The sequence below is a fragment of the Lampetra fluviatilis genome, chromosome 3, assembly GCF_964198595.1.
Source record: "Lampetra fluviatilis chromosome 3, kcLamFluv1.1, whole genome shotgun sequence".
Classification (NCBI taxonomy): Eukaryota; Metazoa; Chordata; class Hyperoartia; order Petromyzontiformes; family Petromyzontidae; genus Lampetra; species Lampetra fluviatilis.
The window spans coordinates 8457124-8482882 of record NC_136277.1 but is presented as its reverse complement, the minus strand read 5'-3'; the positions used below and the strand labels follow the sequence as shown (position 1 = coordinate 8482882).

General features: G+C 49.0%; 1 protein-coding gene across 2 annotated transcripts in view; it reads left to right on the top strand.

Annotated features, from left to right (window-relative positions):
* The window catches only part of LOC144951822 (uncharacterized), a 135697-nt gene that overhangs the window by 12762 nt on the left and 97176 nt on the right, over positions 1-25759 (top strand). For both annotated transcript variants that reach the window (XM_078882167.1, XM_078882166.1), the window contains exon 5: positions 269-394. In XM_078882167.1, the coding sequence (XP_078738293.1) occupies positions 269-394 (126 nt within the window). The remainder of the gene's footprint in view (positions 1-268; positions 395-25759) is intronic.

Here is a 25759-nt window from a genome sequence, read left to right as displayed (position 1 = left end):
GGGGCTTCTCTTTACACAACTATGCACAGCTGTGTTCATGTTATTTGATTAATAGCACACCTGCATAATTGCGTTTATAAGGCAAGTTTATGCTGCTGTTACATCCGTTTATTTTCACAATGTATTTTATGACGTACAGTCATAGGTAACAGACCATTGGCTGCTGCAGAGGCTTAAATATTGGCACAGGAGAATTTTAAAAGAAATTCAGAAATAAGTACTGTCTATGAAGTTGAGTTGTTGTCTGATGAGTCGCGTCGTCCCACAGAGCACTACATGAAGATGCTGACGTCCCTCTCGCCGGACGCCTCCAACGTCCCCGACCACCTGCAGAGACCCATGGAGTGGAGCACTCGCAACGTTCTGGGTTACGTGACATGGTTCTCAGATCCGAGTGAGTACTGCACCCACACCAGGTAATCCCATGAACCGTACTGACACACAGTAAGTAGTAACAGAGCAATGACACAGAGTGACAAGTGACACATATAGTGACGAGTTACATACAGTGAGCAGTGACACACACATAGTGAGCAGTGATGCAGTGAGTAGTAACACACAGAGTAGTGAGTAATGACACACAGTGAGAGTACTGACACAGTGAGTAATGACAGTGACAGTACTGACACAATGAATAGTAGCACAGTGACAGTACTGACACACAGTGAGTAGTGACAGTACTCACACAATGAGTTGTGACACACAGTGACAGTACTAACACAGTGAGGAGTGACACAGTGACAGTACTGACACAGTGAGTTGTGACAGTAACAGTACTGACACAGCGAGTAGTGACACAGTGATAGAACTGACACAGTGAGTAATGATAGTGACAGTACTGACACACAGTGAGTACTGACACACAGTTAGTGGTGACACAGCTTGATGAATACATCTGCAAGACAGGCTAGTTGTGCTCGCCATTCAGTGTGAATCATGGTGGCCAATGGAGATGTCAGCTCTGACAGAAAGCTGAGCACTGCAGCTCGCAGTTCCAAGTCTGTTCAGTGTTCTCCCTCTAGACAGCCAGCGCACCTCTGTGTGAAGTCATCGTTGCTCGTGTTCAGATCCCATGGTTTAGCACAGCTTGCAAACAGTCGAGTATTAAGTGGCCTTGACTTCACCAAGTTGATTACTTTAACAGCGTCATTTAATACTGCATACAAATCAGAACTCATTGTTGTTGGAGGCCAACGCTTCCGATGTGTCATGCAGTGGGTCCACTGCACACCGCGATTTTCATTCCTAATCCATGCGGCGAGTCCTTTCACCCGCCTAGTCATTGACGCAGCCGCGTCAACACAAACTTGGGAGCAGGGATTGCAGCTCAAACCGTGTTCAGAGATAAAGTGGTGGAGAATGTGAAAAATGTCCTCTCTGGTTATATTCCCCTTTACACTCTTGCAGAAGGGGGCATGCTGACAAATGTCGTCAATGTCCTTGTATCGTACACATGCAAGCAGCTGTGCCTCCCCATTGATACCTGTAGACTCATCGATCTGGAGGGCAAATTAATTACCCTTTTAAATCTTATTGGTTCTTTCGGTAAAGTCACGTAGAAGGGAAGTAATAAAATAATAAAAATAAAACATAATAAAATAATTCTCACGACGTTTCGGCCGCAACGCAAGTAGCCGTCCTCAGGTGAAACCAGGTCTGTCGAGGCGACAGCGTCTGAATGAAACAGCACACGTGCTTGGAGCATATATATAAGCTGGGTTGGAAGGTGGGGGGGAAAGGGGGCGCCTTGACAAAATAATTTGCATATCAAGAGGAATTCAGCATACCCATGGGAAATGCAGGTATGTGATTAGTACTACTTGTGTCCGTGCATTATGCCGGATTAGCAGCATCCAAGGGAGGGGATTTGGGAAATGCAGATATGTGATTAGTGCTACTTTGCCCGTGCATGATGTAGGATTAGCAGCATCACAGGGAGGGGATAGGGGTAGCATTAATAAAGGGAAGAAGTGTTAATAGTATGTAGCTGCAGTAACTAAAACCACCACGTAAACATATATATATGCTCCAAGCACGTGTGCTGTTTCATTCAGACGCTGTCGCCTCGACAGACCTGGTTTCACCTGAGGACGGCTACTTGCGTTGTGGCCGAAACGTCGTGAGAATTATTTTATTATGTTTTATTTTTATTATTTTATTACTTCTCTTCTACGTGACTTTACCGAAAGAACCAAGAAGATGAATCCCTGCAGTCACGAAAGCTTTAAATCGAAATACCCTTTTAAAGTTTTTCCACAACTTGATCGATAATATCGGTGGCCATGTCATCCATCCTTCAGGACACTGTGTCACGTGACAAAGGAACGTTCTTAAATGTGTCTGCTGATTTTGTGTCAAGCCTGGTTTCTGCAAGAACGATGGCTGTGGGCAACATGAGATCGCCAGCTACAAGCAACGGCACTGCATGAGACGCCTCAAGTGCTTTGGCTGATGTTGTTGAGGCTGTTTTCATCGTGAATTGACATGACCTGAAGTCGGAGAGCTTTCTCTGAAAACAACTCAGCTGGCTTAAAGACTTAAGGCGTTTCCTGTTGAGATGCCGTTACAGATGGGCCGGCTTCATGCTCTTGTTAGCCACAATCTGTCTGCACAGGAAGCGTAGAGGTTGATGAGGATTGGAGGTCGTGGAAGTAAAACTAAACATGGAATATTCTTTGTGAAATTGGCTGCATTTTGTGGGGTCTGTGTTCACCTTTTTTGTCGTTTCGGCTTCTTTGTCGCTGTTATTGTCTTTATTTCTGCTAGTAGCACATTTTAACCAATCGTCAATTTTGTGAGGTATCCTAACTAGCTGGTAACTGCAAGTGAATAAACAAAGCATCAGACTATCAGCATGCACCACGTAGTTTGTTTGCGCTCGCTGGTTACTCTTGGAAACCACATTGTTTACAATCAGTGAGTTTAGAAAGGTCTTTTATATAGGTTACCATATCGATTAAAATTTGATCGTTATTATTTTACATTGGCAGAATCAGACATGATTATTCACCAACGACTCTCGTGTATGTTATAATTTCACACATTTACACATCACCTAATGTACCCCCTGGGGTCCGCGTACCCCCAGCTGAGAACCACTGGTTTACTGTGTAGTTCTTAGTTTGGGTTGCATGGCCACAGTCGCACTGTGACTTGTCTTTAGTGTTACATTTATGAAGGAGATGAAGCAGTGAATTGTTTCACCAGTGTCTTCAGGGACGAATGTCAAAGCCAGGTGGTGTGATGTTTGGGTCTCAAATGAGGTGTTTATTCTGGATATCCCATTAGCACTCGCACCTCCGATTAGCACGGCTGGCTACGTACATTATGAAAGAAGTTCAACACACACACATGCATACATGTCCGCATTGTTCCATCTGTTCGCTAGAATTGTTCTGGCTTTGGGTGAGATTCTAAGATGTAGAGAGTAGTGTGATCTCAGAAGGACGACCGGGACTTGATTTGGTAACGAGGAACATTGCTGAGGTCTTGGTTGATGGGTCGGTGGTTGTCGTTGGCAAGAAGACATGGAAACTGTCTTGCAGTTTGCGCAACGTCTCTGGATTATTGGTGGTAGAATGTTCACAAGAACAGGGAGCCAGGGGACTGGTGTCAGTTTCAGTGACACATTGAGTATGACAGAGTGAGCATTGACACACAGTGAGTAGTGACACACAGAGTGAGTAGTGACACAGTGAAAGTACTGACACAGAGTGAGTAGTGACACACAGAGTGAGTGGTGACACACAGAGTGAGTGGTGACACACAGTGAGTGGTGACACACAGTGAGAGTGCTGACGCACAGTGAGAGTGCTGACGCACAGTGAGAGTACTGACACACAGTGAAAATACTGACGCACAGTGAGAGTACTGACACAGTGAGGGTACTGACACACAGTGAGAGTGCTCACACACAGTGAGAGTACTGACACACAGTGAAAATACTGACGCACAGTGAGAGTACTGACACAGTGAGGGTACTGACACACAGTGAGAGTGCTCACACACAGTGAGAGTACTGACACACAGTGACAGTGCTGACACACAGTGAGAGTGCTGACACACAGTGAGAGTGCTGACACACAGTGAGATTACTGACGCACAGTGAGAGTTCTGACACAGAGTGAGAGAACTGACACAGAGTGAGAGTACTGACACACAGTGAGAGTGCTGACGCACAGTGAGAGTACTGACACACAGTGAGAGTGCTGACACAGAGTGAGAGTACTGACACACAGTGAGAGTACTGACACAGTGAGAGTACTGACACGCAGTGAGAGTACTGACACAGTGAGAGTGCTGACACAGAGTGAGAGTACTGACACAGTCGAGAGTACTGACACACTGAGAGTACTGACGCACAGTGAGAGTACTGACGCACAGTGAGAGTACTGACGCACAGTGAGAGCACTGACACAGTGAGAGTACTGACACAGTGAGAGCACTGACACAGTGAGAGTACTGACGCACAGTGAGTGTACTGACACAGTGAGAGTACTGACACAGTGAGAGTGCTGACACTTAGTGAGAGTAGTGACACAGTGAGAGTACTGACACAGTGAGAGTACTGACGCACAGTGAGAGCACTGACGCACAGTGAGTATACTGACACAGTGAGAGCACTGACACAGTGAGAGTACTGACGCACAGTGAGTGTACTGACACAGTGAGAGTGCTGACACAGTGAGAGTGCTGACACAGTGAGAGTACTGACACAGTGAGAGTGCTGACACTTAGTGAGAGTACTGACACAGTGAGAGTACTGACACAGTTAGAGTGCTGACACTTAGTGAGAGTACTGACACAGTGAGAGTACTGACACACAGTGAGAGTGCTGACACAGTGAGAGTACTGACACAGTGAGAGTACTGACACACAGTGAGAGTGCTGACACATTGAGAGCACTGACACAGTGAGAGTACTGACACAGTGAGAGTATTTCGATTTAAAGCTTTCGTGACTGCAGGGATTCATCTTCTTGGTTCTTTCGGTAAAGTCACGTAGAAGGGAAGTAATAAAATAATAAAAATAAAACATAATAAAATAAAATAATTCTAACGACGTTTCGGCTACAACGCAAGCAGCCGTCTTCAGGTGAAGAATGAGACACTGCCAAGCTAGGAGCTTATATATAAGCTGAGTTGGAGGTGGAAGAAGAAGAGAGCCTTAACAAAAGAATGTGCATATCAAGAGGAATTTAGCATATTCATGGGAAATGCGTAGGAGGTGGCAGGGGGGGTTTCAAAGTCATATTATGCCCATGCATTATGCAGGATCAGCAGCACCAAAGGGAGGGGGGGGTAGCATTAACAAAGGGAGGGCATGTTAATAGTATGTAGAAGCAATGAAACATGTGAATGGGAAAACGGTGGCAGGAGATCCGCAGCGGAGCAAATAATGCATTCCCTGTGGAGAAAACAAGATACACAGTTAATGCCAGTGAGTGGACTGCGGTCTGAAAGTCACCATAAACGTGAACAACAATCAGTTAAGATCCGAAGTGGTTTATTACGTCCTTCCAATGATTGCTGAGCCAGAATCCATCTTCTCGGTTGAAATTGTCTCTGTGTTTGTATATGTGGATCGCCTCATGAACGAATCTCTCATGGTAGCCAGATGGCTTGCAGAGAACCTCTGTCTTGGAGAAGTCAATATCATGTGAACCCACTGAATTGTAACAGTGATCTGCCACGGCTGAGGTGTTTGTCCTACCGTGTTTCAGATCAGCTTTATGTTCACGGATGCGGTCCGAGACATGTCGTTTGGTTTCTCCAATGTAACTGCTACCACAGAGGCAACTTAGTTTGTAGACGCCAGGGTACTGTATGTCTGGAACCACGTCTTTTACAGACGGAACCAGATCACGGATTTTATGTACTGTGTTGAATCGTACCTGAATCTTGTGTTTAATCAGGATTTTGGAGATCTTTTTTGTGACCCCAGCAATGTAGGGTAAGGTGATGGTTTTGAAAGGCTCCTCAGCAGGATCCTTCTTGACGGTTGGAGTGATGGCCTTGCGGATTGTGTAGTCGGAGTAACCATTAGCCTTAAGAGCTTGGCGTACGTGTTTGAGTTCACTGGCAATGTGTTCCTGGTCGGAGATGCACCTTATGGAAGAGGTACGTGGATGACACTTTTGTCATCTGGCCACATGGCCGGCCTGCTCTAGACCAATTTCTCGACCACATCAATTCCATACACCCAGCCATCAGATTCACCATGGAAGTCGAAAAAGATGGCAAGCAACCCTTTTTGGATGTCCTAATTAAAAGGAGACCTGATGGTTCAATGAGCCATTCTGTCTACAGGAAAGCCACCCATACGGATGCCTACCTAAAACCGGATTCCCACCACCATCCATCCCAGAAGAACTCCCTCATCAAGACTCTATACCATAGAGCCCAATGCATCTCCGACCAGTAACACATTGCCAGTGAACTCAAACACGTACGCCAAGCTCTTAAGGCTAATGGTTACTCCGACTACACAATCCGCAAGGCCATCACTCCAACCGTCAAGAAGGATCCTGCTGAGGAGCCTTTCAAAACCATCACCTTAACCTACATTGCTGGGGTCACAAAAAAGATCTCAAAAATCCTGATTAAACACAAGATTCAGGTACGATTCAACACAGTACATAAAATCCGTGATCTGGTTCCGTCTGTAAAAGACGTGGTTCCAGACATACAGTACCCTGGCGTCTACAAACTAAGTTGCCTCTGTGGTAGCAGTTACATTGGAGAAACCAAACGACATGTCTCGGACCGCATCCGTGAACATAAAGCTGACCTGAAACACGGTAGGACAAACACCTCAGCCGTGGCAGATCACTGTTACAATTCAGTGGGTTCACATGATATTGACTTCTCCAAGACAGAGGTTCTCTGCAAGCCATCTGGCTACCATGAGAGATTCGTTCATGAGGCGATCCACATATACAAACACAGAGACAATTTCAACCGAGAAGATGGATTCTGGCTCAGCAATCATTGGAAGAACGTAATAAACCACTTCGGATCTTAACTGATTGTTGTTCACGTTTATGGTGACTTTCAGACCGCAGTCCACTCACTGGCATTAACTGTGTATCTTGTTTTCTCCACAGGGAATGCATTATTTGCTCCGCTGCGGATCTCCTGCCACCGTTTTCCCATTCACATGTTTCATTGCTTCTACATACTATTAACATGCCCTCCCTTTGTTAATGCTACCCCCCCCCCTCCCTTTGGTGCTGCTGATCCTGCATAATGCATGGGCATAATATGACTTTGAAACCCCCCCGCCCACCTCCTACGCATTTCCCATGAATATGCTAAATTCCTCTTGATATGCACATTCTTTTGTTAAGGCTCTCTTCTTCATCCACCTCCAACTCAGCTTATATATAAGCTCCTAGCTTGGCAGTGTCTCATTCTTCACCTGAAGATGGCTGCTTGCGTTGTAGCCGAAACGTCGTGAGAATTATTTGATTTTATTATGTTTTATTTTTATTCTTTTATTATTTCCCTTCTACGTGACTTTACCGAAAGAACCAAGAAGACAGTGAGAGTACTGACACACAGTGAGAGTGCTGACACACAGTGAGAGTACTGACACAGTGAGAGCACTGACACAGTGAAAGTACTGACACAGTGAGAGTACTGACACGCAGTGAGAGTACTGACACACAGTGAGAGTACTGACGTGCAGTGAGAGTACTGACACAGTGAGAGGACTGACACACACAGTACTGACGCAGTGTAAGTAATCAAACAGTGAGGACTAACGCACAGGATGAAGACTGACATGGTGAGTGCTGACACAGTAGAGGCTCAGAGTGAGAGTACTGACACAGAGTGAGGACGCAGACATTGACACAGAGAGTACTGAAACATGACTACTGACAATGTGTATTGACACAGAGTAAGTACTGAGAGTGAGTACTGACACATTAAGGACTTTACACACAAGTGAGTACTGACACAGTGATAGTACTGACACACACTGAGGACTTTACACACATTGGGTCCTGACATAATGAGCATGAGTACTGTGAATACTGGCACACAGTCCTGGCACACACAGTGAGAGTGCTGACACACAGTGAGAGTGCTGACACACAGTGAGAGTACTGACACACAGTGAGAGTACTGACACAGTGAGAGTACTGACACACAGTGAGAGTACTGACACAGTGAGAGTACTGACGTACAGTGAGAGTACTGACGCACAGTGTGAGTACTGACACAGTGAGAGTACTGACACACAGTGAGAGTACTGACACAATGAGGGCACTGACATAGTGAAAGTTCTGACACAGTGAGAGTACTGACACGCAGTGAGAGTACTGACACGCAGTGAGAGTACTGACGCACAGTGTGAGTACTGACGCACAGTGAGAGTACTGACACACAGTGAGAGTACTGACACAGTGAGAGTACTGACACACAGTGAGAGTACTGAGACACAGTGAGAGTACTGACACACAGTGAGAGTACTGACACAAAGTGAGAGTACTGACACAGTGAGAGTACTGACACACAGTGAGTACTGACACACAGTGAGAGTAATGACACACAGTGAGAGTACTGACACACAGTGAGTACTGACACACAGTGAGAGTACTGACACACAGTGAGAGTACTGACACGCAGTGAGAGTACTGACACGCAGTGAGAGTACTGACACACAGTGAGAGTGCTGACACACAGTGAGAGTGCTGACACAGTGAGAGTGCTGACACGCAGTGAGAGTACTGACACGCAGTGAGAGTACTGACACACAGTGAGAGTACTGACACACAGTGAGAGTGCTGACACAGGGAGAGTGCTGACACAGTGAGAGTACTGACACGCAGTGAGAGTACTGACACACAGTGAGAGTACTGACACACAGTGAGAGTGCTGACACAGTGAGAGTGCTGACACGCAGTGAGAGTACTGACACGCAGTGAGAGTGCTGACGTAGTGAGAGTGCTGACACGCAGTGAGTACTGACACGCAGTGAGAGTACTGACACGCAGTGAGAGTACTGACACGCAGTGAGTGCTGACACGCAGTGAGTACTGACACGCAGTGAGTACTGACGCACAGTGAGAGTGCTGACACAGTGAGAGTGCTGACACACAGTGAGAGTGCTGACATAGTGAGGGTAATGACACGCAGTGAGAGTGCTGACACAGTGAGGGTAATGACACGCAGTGAGAGTACTGACACACAGTGAGAGTGCTGACACAGTGAGGGTAATGACACGCAGTGAGAGCGCTGATAGTGTGAGTACTGACACAGTGAGGCTACTGACAGTCAGTGAGAGCTTTTCTTTAACAATGGGCTCGCGCCCTCTAGCACGCGCACCGCGGTTCCGGGCGCCTGTGATATGCTAATTAATGTGCGGCGTTGCGCAGCGCAAATTCCAATCAATCCCTTTCTCACGCAGGCCCCCATTATTGAAGTTCATGCGGCGGTGTCCATCACAAAGGCCCGTCGTGGGAATCTGTGCACGGCTCCCCGCGCGCCTCCCCTCTCCCGATCTATTCATACCTTCAGCTTAATCATTTACCCTCCCCAACAATTGTGCCTGCGCGCTCAAGCGCAACCATCCCAACCTTCCGTGACTATGCGAGAGCCGCCGCATTCCTGCTAATTATGCCGTCCCGTCCCTGCTTGCCTCGTCGACACGTGGGGGTGGGTGTGGGGGATGCGCCTCAACCGCGGTGGCCGAATGCCCCTCGCCGCAACCATACCATCTTAAGGTCGGTCGCAGCGCCGCGGTGCAACGTAGCGTCGGGGGAGGTCATCCAACTCCCTGATCGCCGGAAACCGTGAGAGTTAATCCCGATAAGGGTCTCTCGGATAAAAACCGGTCGATCAGGTGTCCTCCCCTTCCAGCTCTATGGGGGGGGGGGGGGAAATGCGTGCGGGTGTGTTCATGTGAGGTGAGGTGAGGGGGACGAGGGGTCGGCTCCGTCCCTTGGTGGTGGCGAGGTCGGGGATGGGGCGCCTGCTGAACGGCTTCGTGGCGGCGGCATCACAGATCTCCCGTGTAGAGCAGCCTGGCAGCTGCTACACGTGACATCATCCGCCGCGTCACAAATTAACATCGACTTACACAGCAAGAGAGCTCACACACAGCGTCACTACTGACACACAGTGTGAGTACTCACTCTCACTGTGCACCAGTACTTACACAGTGAGTACTGACACACAGTGTGAATACTGATACACAGTGTGAGCACTGACAGTGAGTACTGACACACAGTGAGCACTGACACACAGTGAGTACTGACACGCAGTGAGCGAAGTGAACCACGGTGTGAGCACCGACACGGCATGACGGTAGTGACAGAGCTGGCACACAGCGAGTAGTGGCACACAGCGAGTAGTGACACACAGCGAGTAGTGACACACAGCGAGTAGTGGCACACAGCGAGTAGTGACACACAGCGAGTAGTGGCACACAGCGAGTAGTGACACACAGCGAGTAGTGACACACAGCGAGTAGTGGCACACAGCGAGTAGTGACACACAGCGAGTGTAGCAGTCGTAGTAGTCGCGGTGCGAGTGAGCGGCGCGTGCGTCGTAGTCACCGGTAGCGGCGTGGCGCACGCAGCGCGCTGCCTGGAGCAGTGACACCACGTGGTGGTGGTGGCGCTCACGTGACCAGTGACACCACGTGGTGGTGGTGGCCTCGTCACCACTGCGCAGCGCAGGGGCTGCCGCGGTGCACTTGGAACGACCACTGGGGAATTATCTTCACAACAACAACCACTCACAACAACAATCTCTCAACAACAACCACTCACAACAATCTCTCAACAAACACTCAACGACTCGTCTCACTCTCTCGATCCACTCTGCCGATCCACTCTCTCCCTCCTACTCGACTCACCTTCACCACTGAGCAGCTCACCCCTCCCATCTCATTCAGCCCCCTCCTCCAACGCTTCTTCTCCCCTCCCTCTTACTCAGCCACTCACCACCTCCTCACTCGCTACCTCACTCACCGTGCAGTGTCCACTCACTCATCTCCACTTTCTCTTCATTCGTGGACGTTCATGGACACGCAACCAAAAACAAAGATCCCCCGTGTAGCCTCAACAGGCCAACGGCAACATCCACTCACAACAATAACCACTCACAACGGCAATTCACAACAAGTCATCACAACAACAACCACTCACTACAACAATAACCACTCCCAACAACAACCACTCCCAACAACAATAACCACTCACTACAACAATAACCACTCACAACAACAAATACTCACAACAACAAACAACCAATAACGACAGCAATTCACAACAACAACCACCCAGTACAACAACAACCACCCACTTTAACAACAACCACTCACAACAACCACCCACAACACCAACCACTCACAACCACCCACAACAACACCACAACCACTCACAACAACAACCACTCGCAACAACAACCACTCACAACAATAACCACTCACGACAAAAACAACCAATCACAACTACTCACTACAACAACAAACACTTCTCACAACAACAGCCAATCACAACAACCACTCACAATGATAAAAACCACCACTCACAACAACAAGAACTCGTGACATCTCACAATAACAACTCACACCAACAACCACTCACAACACCCACTCACAAAAACAGGCACTCACAACATGCACTCATAACATCTCACAACACTACAACCACTCACAACAACCATAACACCCACTCACAACACCCACTCACAACAGGCACTCACAACATGCACTCATAACATCTCACAACACTACAACCACTCACAACAACCATAACAACCACTCACAACAACCATAACAACCACTCACAACAACCATAACAACCACTCACAACAACCATAACAACCACTCACAACAACCATAACAACCACTCACAACAACAACCACTGACAACAACTACTCAACTCACTCTTCTCTCCCATTCACTCTCTCTCTTGATCCACTATCCCCTGACCCTCACCACGAAACTCAACTCCCTCACCACTGAGCAGCTCACCCGTCCCATCTCATTCAGCCCCCTCCTCCTCCCCTTCTTCTCTCCTCCCTTTCACTCAACACTCACCTCTTACTCAGCCACTCACCACCCCTCACTCACTACCCCCTCACTCACCACCCCTCACTCACCACCCCTCACTCACCACCCCCTCACTCACCACCCCTCACTCACCACCCCTCACTCACCACCCCCTCACTCACCACCCCTCACTCACCACCCCTCACTCACCACCCCCTCACTCACCACCCCTCACTCACCACCCCCTCACTCACCACCCCCTCACTCAACACCCCTCACTCACCACCCCCTCACTCACCACCCCTCACTCACCACCCCTCACTCACCACCCCCTCACTCACCACCCCTCACTCACCACCCCTCACTCACCACCCCCTCACTCACCACCCCTCACTCACCACCCCTCACTCACCACCCCCTCACTCACCACCCCTCACTCACCACCCCTCACCACCCCCTCACTCACCACCCCTCACTCACCACCGCTCACTCACCACCCCTCACTCACCACCCCTCACTCACCACCCCTCACTCACCACCCCCTCACTCACCACCCCTCACTCACCACCCCTCACTCACCACCCCTCACTCACCACCCCCTCACTCACCACCCCTCACTCACCACCCCTCACTCACCACCCCCTCACTCACCACCCCCTCACTCACCACCCCTCACTCACCACCCCTCACTCACCACCCCTCACTCACCACCCCCTCACTCACCACCCCTCACTCACCACCCCTCACTCACCACCCCTCACTCACCACCCCCTCACTCACCACCCCTCACTCACCACCCCCTCACTCACCACCCCTCACTCACCACCCCCTCACTCACCAACCCTCACTCACCACCCCTCACTCACCACCCCTCACTCACCACCCCTCACTCACCACCCCCTCACTCACCACCCCTCACTCACCACCCCTCACTCACCACCCCTCACTCACCACCCCCTCACTCACCACCCCTCACTCACCACCCCTCACTCACCACCCCCTCACTCACCACCCCTCACTCACCACCCCTCACTCACCACCCCTCACTCACCACCCCCTCACTCAACACCCCTCACTCACCACCCCCTCACTCACCACCCCTCACTCACCACCCCCTCACTCACCACCCCTCACTCACCACCCCTCACTCACCACCCCCCACTCACCACCCCTCACTCACCACCCCTCACTCACCACCCCCTCACCCGCTACCTCACTCACCGTGCAGTGTCCACTCACTCCACACTCACCTCTTACTCGGCCACTCACCACCCCTCACTCACCACCTCCACTTCCTCTTCATTCATGGACACGTGAACAAAGACAAAGGTCCCCCGTGTAGCCTCAGAAGGCCGTTGGGGCAAGTGCTGTTGGCGAGCACCGATGAAGGGCGGCACTGTGCACAATGGGGTGGGTGGCCAGCACCACGCCCGACCGCCTTTGTCTCCCTAGAGGCGATGTTCACACTTTGCATCAGCTACTTATTTCAAGCTGAGTCGACCTAGGGGAAGCCCAGGACCGGTTTAGATAATCTCCACTGGTGGTGGCCGTGAGCGGGAATCGAATTTGGGTCGTCGGGTTCGCAGCGCAGCTGCAACCACCACTACAACCACTACCACAACCACTACCACCATTACCTAACTACTATAACTACCACAACCACCATTACCTACCTACTACAACTACCACTACAACCACCACCATTACCTACCTACTACAACTACCACTACAACCACTACCACCACCACCATTACCTACCTACTACAACTACCACTACAACCACTACCACAACCACCATTACCTACCTACTACAACTACCACTACAACCACTACCACCACCACCATTACCTAACTACTATAACTACCACTACAACCACTACCACATCCACCATTACCTAACTACTACAACTACCACTACAACCACTACCACAACCACCATTACCTACCTACTACAACTACCACTACAACCACTACCACAACCACCATTACCTACCTACTACACTATCACTACAACCACTACCACAACCACCATTACCTACCTACTACAACTACCACTACAACCACTACCACCACCACCATTACCTAACTACTATAACTACCACTACAACCACTACCACACCACCACTACCTACCTACTACACTACCACTACAACCACTACCACAACCACCATTACCTACCTACTACAACTACCACTACAACCACTACCACAACCACCATTACCTAACTACTACAACTACCACTACAACCACTACCACAACCACCATTACCTACCTACTACAACTACCACTACAACCACTACCACAACCACCATTACCTACCTACTACACTATCACTACAACCACTACCACAACCACCATTACCTACCTACTACAACTACCACTACAACCACTACCACCACCACCATTACCTAACTACTATAACTACAACCACTACCACAACCACCACTACCTACCTACTACAACTACCACTACAACCACCACCATTACCTACCTACTACAACTACCACTACAACCACTACCATTACCTACCTACTACAACTACCACTACAACCACCACCATTACCTACCTACTACAACTACCACTACAACCACTACCACAACCACCATTACCTACCTACTATAACTACCACTACAACCACTACCACAACCACCATTACCTAACTACTATAACTACCACTACCACAACCACCATTACTTAACTACTATAACTACCACCACCGCCAGCAGCAGCAGCGCGGTCACTCCTCACACGCGGGGGGAGGGGGAGACGGAGTCCGCCTCGTGGCCACTCAGCCAGTGGGAATATTTACTGTCTCCACTCAGCCACTGGGGACATTTACTGTCTCCACTCAGCCACTGGGGACATTCACTGTCTCCACTCAGCCAGTGGGGGACATTCACTGTCTCCATTCAGCCACTGGGGGACATTCGCTGTCTCCACTCAGCCACTGGGGGACATTCACTGTCTCCACTCAGCCAGTGGGGACATTCACTGTCTCCACTCAGCCAGTGGGGACATTCACTGTCTCCACTCAGCCAGTGGGGACATTCACTATCCCCACTCAGCCACTGGGGATATTCACTGTCTCCACTCAGCCAGTGGGGACATTCACTGTCTCCACTCAGCCAGTGGGGACATTCACTGTCTCCACTCAGCCAGTGGGGGCATTCACTGTCTCCACTCAGCCAGTGGGGACATTCACTGTCTCCACTCAGCCAGTGGAGACACTCACTGTCTCCACTCAGCCACTAGGGGACATCGTCTCTGTGGATGATTGGTGGCAGAATGTTAATCAGAACAAGGAGCCAGGGGACTGGTGTCAGTTTCAGTGTTCCGAGTGAATAGTGACACATTGAGTCATGACACAGTGAGAATTGACACACAGTGAGTACTGACAGAGTATGGACACAGTAAGTAGTGACATGCAGTGAGCATTGACACATAGTGAGTACTGACAAAGAGTGATGATGCATAATATGAGTTCAGATAAACTGAGGACTGACACATAACACTGGTCAACACACTTTTTCTGGCATAAGGTATTTTGGGGTGCTGATTCCAAATCTGGCATCAGTTTTTGTCTATCACATCAGGTTTTTGAGATATTAAATTTTGCATTCTCAATAAAAACAGCAAATGTATGCTCATATACGAATAGCTAAACAGACATCCATACAAGAATAAAATAAGATACAATATACAATAATGAAACAAACATTTAATGAGCCGTAGCACAAAGTTGTGAGTGACTGCATATCAATGTGAGTGAATGCATATTACCATGTAAGAATTGTGAAGATAAGAAAAATACGTACAAAAAGGTCATTCACAATAGTGATTTTACATCTGCATAAACGACGTCTTTGACGATCTCCGATGTACAGCTTGTGGAATGTCTCTCATCAAGGACCAGCAGTAATCTGCCATCATGTTTGAGTCCCATCGGCCTTGGTAACGTTCTTCCATAACTTTAATGTCTTGATGAAAGCGTTCACCTTGCTCTTCGCTCACGTGACCCATGTTCTCTGGAAACTGGGCCAAGTGACTATGTAAGTAGTGAACCTTGATGCTCATTCTACATCCAAGTGCTTGGAAACTCAAGAGCAGCTCCTCCACAATCTCTCGATAGTTGTCCGCTTTCCTGTTCCCAAGGAAATTCCGCACCACATCAGAAAATGCATTCCAAGCTCTAGCCTCTGCCACAGTCATTGTTGTAACAAGGTGTGGATCCCTGATGAGTGTTCTTATTTGAGGGCCATCAAATATTCCTGCCTTTTTCTTCTCGGCACTGAGACTTGAAAAGGTTGAACATATATAGCTGAAGCAGTCTCCAGTGTGATCAAGAGCTTTGACGAATTGCTTCATTAACCCAAGTTTTATGTGCAGTGGGGGAAATACAATGTTATTCCTATCAACCAGAGGCTCATTCTTGATGTTCTTGTCACCAGGCATCAAACTGAATCTTGGTGGCCAGTTCTTTTTAACCTAGTGTTCTAATGGAGCCCTACTGTCCCAGTAGCACAGGAAACAAGGGTATTTGGTGTGACCTCCTTGCTGACCCAGCAGAAAATTAACCATTTTCAAATCAACACAAATTACCCATCCATGAACATGGTATTCCAATCTATCCAGAACAATATTGATGTTGGCATACTCTTCATTCATTTTTACAGAGTGTCCTATTGGGATTGAACCATATATATATTTCTGTTGTGAAGTAACACACATTTCCAACTCCTTTTACTACTGTCAATAATAAGTCTCCATTCACTTGAATCATATGCGGGCAGTCCCATATCGAGAAGAAGCCCTTCAACATCATTACAATAAACAAGTTGACCATCTGAATGGAAGTACTTTCGCAGTGCTGCTTCTCTGTTACGATAAAAGGAGACACTAGTGCCAGGTCTGAGTAGTCCTTTCTCTTGCAGCCTGGAAGCCAACAATTCAGCAGACTGCTTTGGCAAATACAAATCTCTTACAAGATCATTCAATTCAGGCTGACTAAACAGAGAAATGTTATCACAATCTGCATCAGATGGCGTATATTCGATCTGAGCATCATCATCATCATCAGTAGAAGCAGGTAAACTGAGGGATTCAACATCAATCTCTGGTAGCTCAGTAAATACAGGCACAGGTATTTCCTCACAGTGCTCAACTGGTCGTCTGGCAGATGGGATATCTGGGTATTGTAAGTGTTGTTTGTTTTTCTTATTGAAACTTTTTACATTGACAAGGCAGAAGTAGCAGTTATCCAAATGGTTTGTAGGTTCTCTCCAAACCATTGGCACACCAAACTTCAGCTTAGCATTCTTTCCTGTAGACCATGATCGCAAAGTCTCAACACAGGTTTTACACACTTTGTGAGGAGCCCAATTTTTGTCTTGGTCTCCAAGTCGTACTATAAAGTAGGCAAGATAAACCTTCTTGACAAAGGTATTGATGTTGCGCCTTTGATCCTGCAAAGTGAAGCTGCCACAGATGTAGCAGAAGATATCTGGGTCATTACTGCATTTCCTTCTTTCAGATGTTGTAGCCATTGTTAGATCACGCCCTGCAGAAGAAAAATATTAAATAAATGTGCATATCTACATACAATGATATTATAAATATACTATCCTAAACATACAGCACCATATTTTAACACTAAAGCAGTCACTGACTCGCAACAACTTGCAATGATAAGTGACAGAGTTAATTTAGGGTAAAATCAATGAAAATGGGGTATGCCAATAGCATAAAAATGAGATGTGATCGAGCAAATCAGATTTGGAATCAGCACCCTGAAATTAGTCTAAAACAGCTGCAAAAAGCCCAGGCCAGAATTTTTTTTTTGTTGACCAGTGTAATGAGAGTACAGATAGTCCCCGAGTTACGATGGTCCGACTTACGATATTTCGATCTTACGATCGCGATACGACAAAATTGTTAAATATATTAAATTTCGCGTGGCAGGCAAACGCAGCAGTGTACGAGGAATATTGGTGAGTGCAGTACAATATGATACGTTACGATACGTTCAATGCATGTATGATACGTAGCTTTAGCGATTTCATTTTAGGGTTACCACGATACGATACGTTCAATGCATGTTAAAAGTTTTTATAGCAGATAGGATTGTTTCCTGAAAAAACGTTCTATTAAATTGCAGTTCATATAGGTAGGCTAAGAATTTACCTTGTTTTTTTTACTTGACATTTTACTGTGCAATACAGTATTGTAATTAATAAATACATACAGTATATAGTTTATACAGTACGGTACTGTACATTTTTCTGTTTTGCTAAATTATCACCATTCTTTAAGACTCCTGGGTAGGCTAGGCCATCTTCGACTTACGATATTTTTGACTTACGATGGGGTCGTCGTAACGCATCTCCATCGTAAGTAGAGGACTACCTGTTCTGACACAATCTGAGTACTGACACGCAGTGAGAGCGCTGACACAGTGAGAGCGCTGATACACAGTGAGGGTAATGACACGCAGTGAGAGCACTGACACACAGTGACTAGTGACAGTGAGGGTGCTGACACAACGGTAGTAATGAGACAGTGCAAGTACTGACACAGTGAGTATTGACAGTGACACATTGAGATTGCTGACACAGTACTGTACTGACACAGTAAGCACTGACATAGTTAGTAGTGACGACACAGTGAGTGTGTACACAGAGTGAGTAGTGACAGAGTACTGACACAGTGGGTAGTGACACAGAGTACTGACACAGTGGGTAGTGACACACGGAGTGATTAGTGACAGTGAGCAGTGACACGCACAGTGAGTAGTAACACAGTGAGTAGTGACACAAAGAGAGTACTGACACAGCATTGACACAGTGAATAGTGACAGGGAGCAGTGGCACAGTAAGTAGTGACACTCGGAGTGAGTAGTGACACAGTGAGTGTACTCATTTTAGTGACACAGTAGTGACACAGTGAGTAGTGACACACAGTGAGTAGGGATACACATAGGGAGTAGTGACACAGTGAATACTGACACATTGAGTGTAAAGAGTGACAGTGATTAGTGACACACAGTGACTACTGACACACACAGTGAGTAGTGACACAGTACTGACATACAAAGTACTGACACAGTAGTGACACACTGTGAATATTGATACACATAGGGAGTAGTGACACAGTGAATACTGACACATTGAGTGTAAAGAGTGACAGTTAGTAGTGACACACATAGTGAGTAGTGACACACAAAGTGAGTAGTGACACAGTACTGACATACAAAGTACTGACACAGTAGTGACACACAGTGAATAGTGACACACATAGGCAGTAGTGGCACAGTAAGTAGTGACACTCGGAGTGAGTAGTGACACAGTGAGTGTACTCATTTTAGTGACACAGCAGTGACACAGTGAGTAGTGACACACAGTGAGAAGTGACATTGAGTAGTGACAAAGTAGTTACAAAGTGAGTAGTGATACAGAATGAGAAGTGACACACATAGTGAGTAGTAACACAGTGAGTAGTGACACAGGGAGTAGTGACACACAAAGTAGTTACATAGTGAGTAGTGATACAGAATGAGTACTGACACACACATAGTGAGTAGTGACAAAGTGGGTAGTGACTGAATAGTAAAACAGAGTGAGTAGTGACACAGTGAGTACTGACACACAGTGAGTGTATTGACAGTGGCAGTGAGAATGCTGACAGTACTGTACTGACACAGTGACAGAATTAATGCGAGAGTACGGACACACAGAGTGAGTGGTGACACACAGAGTGAGTAGTGACACACAGAGTGAGTGGTGACACACAGAGTGAGTAGTGACACACAGAGTGAGTAGTGACACACAGAGTGAGTGGTGACACGCAGAGTGAGTAGTGACACACAGTGAGTGGTGACACACAGAGTAGTGACACACAGAGTAGTGACACACAGAGTAGTGACACACAGAGTGAGTAGTGACACACAGAGTGAGTAGTGACACGCAGAGTGAGTGGTGACACAGAGTGAGTAGTGACACACACAGTGAATAGTAACACACACAGTGAATAGTAACAGAGTGAGTGGTGACACACACAGAGTGAGTAGTGACACACAGTGAGTGGTGACACACACAGTGTTGTGTTTACGACCGCCACGTACCCCGTGTGCTCGCTGTGCCATGTTCCTCAAGGGCCGTGAGCGCCTTCTCTGGGACGCTGCTGCTGCTGCTGTAGCTGCTGCTGCTGTTGTTGTAGCTGCTGCTGCTGTTGTAGCTGCTGCTCTAGCTGCTGTAGCTGCTGTTGTAGCTGCTGCTGTTGTAGCTGCGGCTGTTGTTTTAGTTGCTGCTGCTGTTGTAGCTGCTGCTGTTGTAGCTGCTGCTGTCGTTGTTGTAGCTTCTGCTGTTGTTGTAGCTGCTGCTGTTGTTGTTGTAGCTGCTGTTGTTGTAGCTGCTGCTGTCGTTGTTGTAGCTTCTGCTGTTGTTGTAGCTGCTGCTGTTGTTGTTGTAGCTGCTGTTGTTGTAGCTGCTGTTGTTGTTGTTGTAGCTGCTGTTGTAGCTGCTGCTGTTGTAGTAGCTGCTCCTGCTGCTGTTGTTGTAGTTGCTGCTGTCGTTGTTGTAGTTGCTGCTGTTGTTGTTGCTGCTGTCGTTGTTGTAGCTGCTGCTGTTGCTGTTGTAGCTGCTGTTGTTGTTGTAGCTGCTGTTGTTGTAGCTGCTATTGTTGTTGTTGTATCTGCTGCTGGAAACGCGTGACGACATCCGCCGTGTCACAAATCAACATCGACTTACACAGCGAGAGAGCTCACACACAGCGTGACTACTTACACACAGTGAGAGTACTCACTCAGAGTGCCCCAGTACTTACACAGCGAGTACTGCCACACAGTGAGTGTACTGATAGTGCTTACTGTCAGTGAGTAATGGAACAGTGTGAGGGTAATGACAGTGTGAGTACTGACACACAGGGACAGTGTGACTAATGACACACAGCGAGAACTGGCACTGCAAGTTACGACACATTTAGGGTGCTCACACACTGTGACTAATGACACACACGGTGAGTACTGACACAGTGATAGTACTGGCACACAGTAAGAGTACAGACACAGTAAGAGTACTGACACAAGTGACACTGATGAATGGCACAGTGAGAGTGCTGAAACAGTGAGGTCTGACATTGAACTTGACACACGGTGAGTAATGACACAGTAGTAAGAGTGCTGATAGTGCTCACTGACACACAGTGAGTACTGGCACAGTGTGAGTACTGACACACAGTGAGTACTGACATGCAGTGAGCGAAGTGAACCACGGTGTGAGCACCGACACGGCATGACGGTAGTGACACAGAGCTGGCACACAGCGAGTAGTGGCACACAGCGAGTAGTGGCACACAGCGAGTAGTGACACAGCGAGTAGTGACACACAGCGAGTAGTGACACACAGCGAGTAGTGACACACAGCGAGTAGTGGCACACAGCGAGTAGTGACACACAGCGAGTAGTGACACACAGCGAGTAGTGACACACAGCGAGTAGTGACACAGCGAGTAGTGGCACACAGCGGGTAGTGACACACAGCGAGTAGTGGCACACAGCGAGTAGTGACACACAGCGAGTAGTGGCACACAGCGAGTAGTGACACACAGCGAGTAGTGGCACACAGCGAGTTGTGACACAGCGAGTAGTGACACACAGCGAGTAGTGACACACAGCGAGTAGTGACACACAGCGAGTAGTGGCACAGAGAGTAGTGGCATACAGCGAGTAGTGACACACAGCGAGTAGTGACACACAGCGAGTAGTGACACACAGCGAGTAGTGGCACACAGCGAGTAGTGACACACAGCGAGTAGTGACACAGAGTAGTGACACACAGCGAGTAGTGCCACACACAGCGAGTGGTGACACACAGCGAGTAGTGCCACACACAGCGAGTAGTGCCACACACAGCGAGTAGTGCCACACACAGCGAGTAGTGACAGACAGCGAGTAGTGACACACAGCGAGTAGTGACACACAGCGAGTAGTGGCACACAGCGAGTAGTGACACACAGCGAGTAGTGACACACAGCGAGTAGTGACACAGCGAGTGTAGCAGTCGTAGTAGTCGCGGTGCGAGTGAGCGGCGCGTGCGTCGTAGTCACCGGTAGCGGCGTGGCGCACGCAGCGCGCTGCCTGGAGCAGTGACACCACGTGGTAGTGGCGGTGCTCACGTGAGCAGCACCACGTGGTAGTGGTGGTGCTCACGTGAGCAGCACCACGTGGTGGTGGTGGTGGCCTCGTCACCACTGCGCAGCACAGGGGCTGCCGCGGTGCACTTGGAACGACCACTGGGGAATTATCCTCACAACAACAACTACTCACAACAACAACTACTCACAACAACAACCACTCACAACAACAATCTCTCAACAACAACCACTCACAACAATCTCTCAACAAACACTCAACGACTCGTCTCACTCTCTCGATCCACTCTGCCGATCCACTCTCTCCCTCCTACTCGACTCACCTTCACCACTGAGCAGCTCACCCCTCCCATCTCATTCAGCCCCCCTCCTCCAACGCTTCTTCTCCCCTCCCTCTTACTCAGCCACTCACCTCTTACTCAGCCACTCCCCACCACTCACTCACCACCCCCTCACTCGCTACCTCACTCACCGTGCAGTGTCCACTCACTCATCTCCACTTTCTCTTCATTCGTGGACGTTCATGGACACGCAACCAAAAACAAAGATCCCCCGTGTAGCCTCAACAGGCCAACGGCAACATCCACTCGCAACAATAACTACTCACAACGGCAATTCACAACAAGTCATCACAACAACAACCAATCACAACAACAATAACCACTCACTACAACAATAACCACTCCCAACAACAACCACTCCCAACAACAATAACCACTCACTACAACAATAACCACTCACTACAACAATAACCACTCACTACAACAATAACCACTCACAACAACAAATACTCACAACAACAAACAACCAATAACGACAGCAATTCACAACAACAACCACCCAGTACAACAACAACCACCCACTTTAACAACAACCACTCACAACAACCACCCACAACACCAACCACTCACAACCACCCACAACAACACCACAACCACTCACAACAACAACCACTCGCAACAACAACCACTCACAACAATAACCACTCACGACAAAAACAACCAATCACAACTACTCACTACAACAACAAACACTTCTCACAACAACAGCCAATCACAACAACCACTCACAATGATAAAAACCACCACTCACAACAACAAGAACTCGTGACATCTCACAATAACAACTCACACCAACAACCACTCACAACACCCACTCACAACAACAGGCACTCACAACATGCACTCATAACATCTCACAACACTACAACCACTCACAACAACCATAACAACCACTCACAACAACCATAACAACCACTCACAACAACAACCACTGACAACAACCACTCAACTCACTCTTCTCTCCCATTCACTCTCTCTCTTGATCCACTCTCTCCTGACCCTCAGCACGAAACTCAACTCCCTCACCACTGAGCAGCTCACCCCTCCCATCTCATTCAGCCCTCTCCTCCACCCCTTCTTCTCTCCTCCCTTTCACTCAACACTCACCTCTTACTCAGCCACTCACCACCCCTCACTCACCACCCCTCACTCACCACCCCCTCACTCACCACCCCCTCACCACCCCCTCACTCACCACCCCCTCACTCACCACCCCTCACTCACCACCCCTCACTCACCACCCCTCACTCACCACCCCCTCACTCACCACCCCCTCACTCACCACCCCTCACTCACCACCCCTCACTCACCACCCCTCACTCACCACCCCCTCACTCACCACCCCTCACTCACCACACCCTCACTCACCACCCCTCACTCACCACCCCTCACTCACCACCCCCTCACTCACCACCCCTCACTCACCACCCCCTCACTCATCACCCCTCACTCACCACCCCCTCACTCACCACCCCTCACTCACCACCCCTCACTCACCACCCCTCACTCACCACCCCCTCACTCACCACCCCCTCACTCACCACCCCTCACTCACCACCCCCTCACTCACCACCCCTCACTCACCACCCCCTCACTCACCACCCCTCACTCACCACCCCTCACTCACCACCCCTCACTCACCACCCCCTCACTCACCACCCCCTCACTCACCACCCCCTCACTCACCACCCCTCACTCACCACCCCTCACTCACCACCCCCTCACCCGCTACCTCACTCGCCGTGCAGTGTCCACTCACTCAACACTCACCTCTTACTCGGCCACTCACCACCCCTCACTCACCACCCCCTCACTCACCACCCCTCACTCACCACCCCTCACTCACCACCCCTCACTCACCACCCCTCACTCACCACCCCCTCACTCACCACCCCTCACTCACCACCCCTCACTCACCACCCCCTCACCCGCTACCTCACTCGCCGTGCAGTGTCCACTCACTCAACACTCACCTCTTACTCAGCCACTCACCACCCCTCACTCACCACCCCTCACTCACCACCCCTCACTCACCACCCCTCACTCACCACCCCTCACTCACCACCCCCTCACTCACCACCCCCTCACTCACCACCCCTCACTCACCACCCCTCACTCACCACCCCCTCACCCGCTACCTCACTCGCCGTGCAGTGTCCACTCACTCAACATTCACCTCTTACTCGGCCACTCACCACCCCTCACTCACCACCCCTCACTCACCACCCCTCACTCACCACCCCTCACTCACCACCCCCTCACCCGCTACCTCACTCGCCGTGCAGTGTCCACTCACTCAACACTCACCTCTTACTCAGCCACTCACCACCCCCTCACCCACTACCTCACTCACCGTGCAGTGTCCACTCACTCCACACTCACCTCTTACTCGGCCACTCACCACCCCTCACTCACCACCCCTCACTCACCACCCCTCACTCACCACCCCTCACTCACCACCCCCTCACTCACCACCCCTCACTCACCACCCCTCACTCACCACCCCCTCACCCGCTACCTCACTCGCCGTGCAGTGTCCACTCACTCAACACTCACCTCTTACTCAGCCACTCACCACCCCCTTACCCACTACCTCACTCACCGTGCAGTGTCCACTCACTGCACACTCACCTCTTACTCAGCCACTCACCACCCCTCACTCACCACCCCCTCACCCACTACCTCACTCACCACCTCCACTTCCTCTTCATTCATGGACACGTGAACAAAGACAAAGGTCCCCCGTGTAGCCTCAGCAGGCCTTTGGGGCAAGTGCTGTTGGCGAGCACCGATGAAGGGCGGCACTGTGCACAATGGGGTGGGTGGCCAGCACCACGCCCGACCGCCTTTGTCTCCCTAGAGGCGATGTTTACACTTCACATCAGCTACTCGTTTCAAGCTGAGTCGACCTAGGGGAAGCTCATGACCGGTTTAGATAATCGCCACTGGTGGTGGCCGTGAGCGGGAATCGAATTTGGGTCGTCGGGTTCACAGCGCAGCTGCAACCACCACTACAACCACCACTACCTAACTACTATAACTACCACTACAACCACTACCACAACCACCATTACCTAACTACTATAACTACCACTACAACCACTACCACAACCACCATTACCTAACTACTATAACTACCACTACAACCACTACCACATCCACCATTACCTAACTACTATAACTACCACTACAACCACTACCACCATTACCTAACTACTATAACTACCACTACAACCACTACCACAACCACCACTACCTAACTACTAT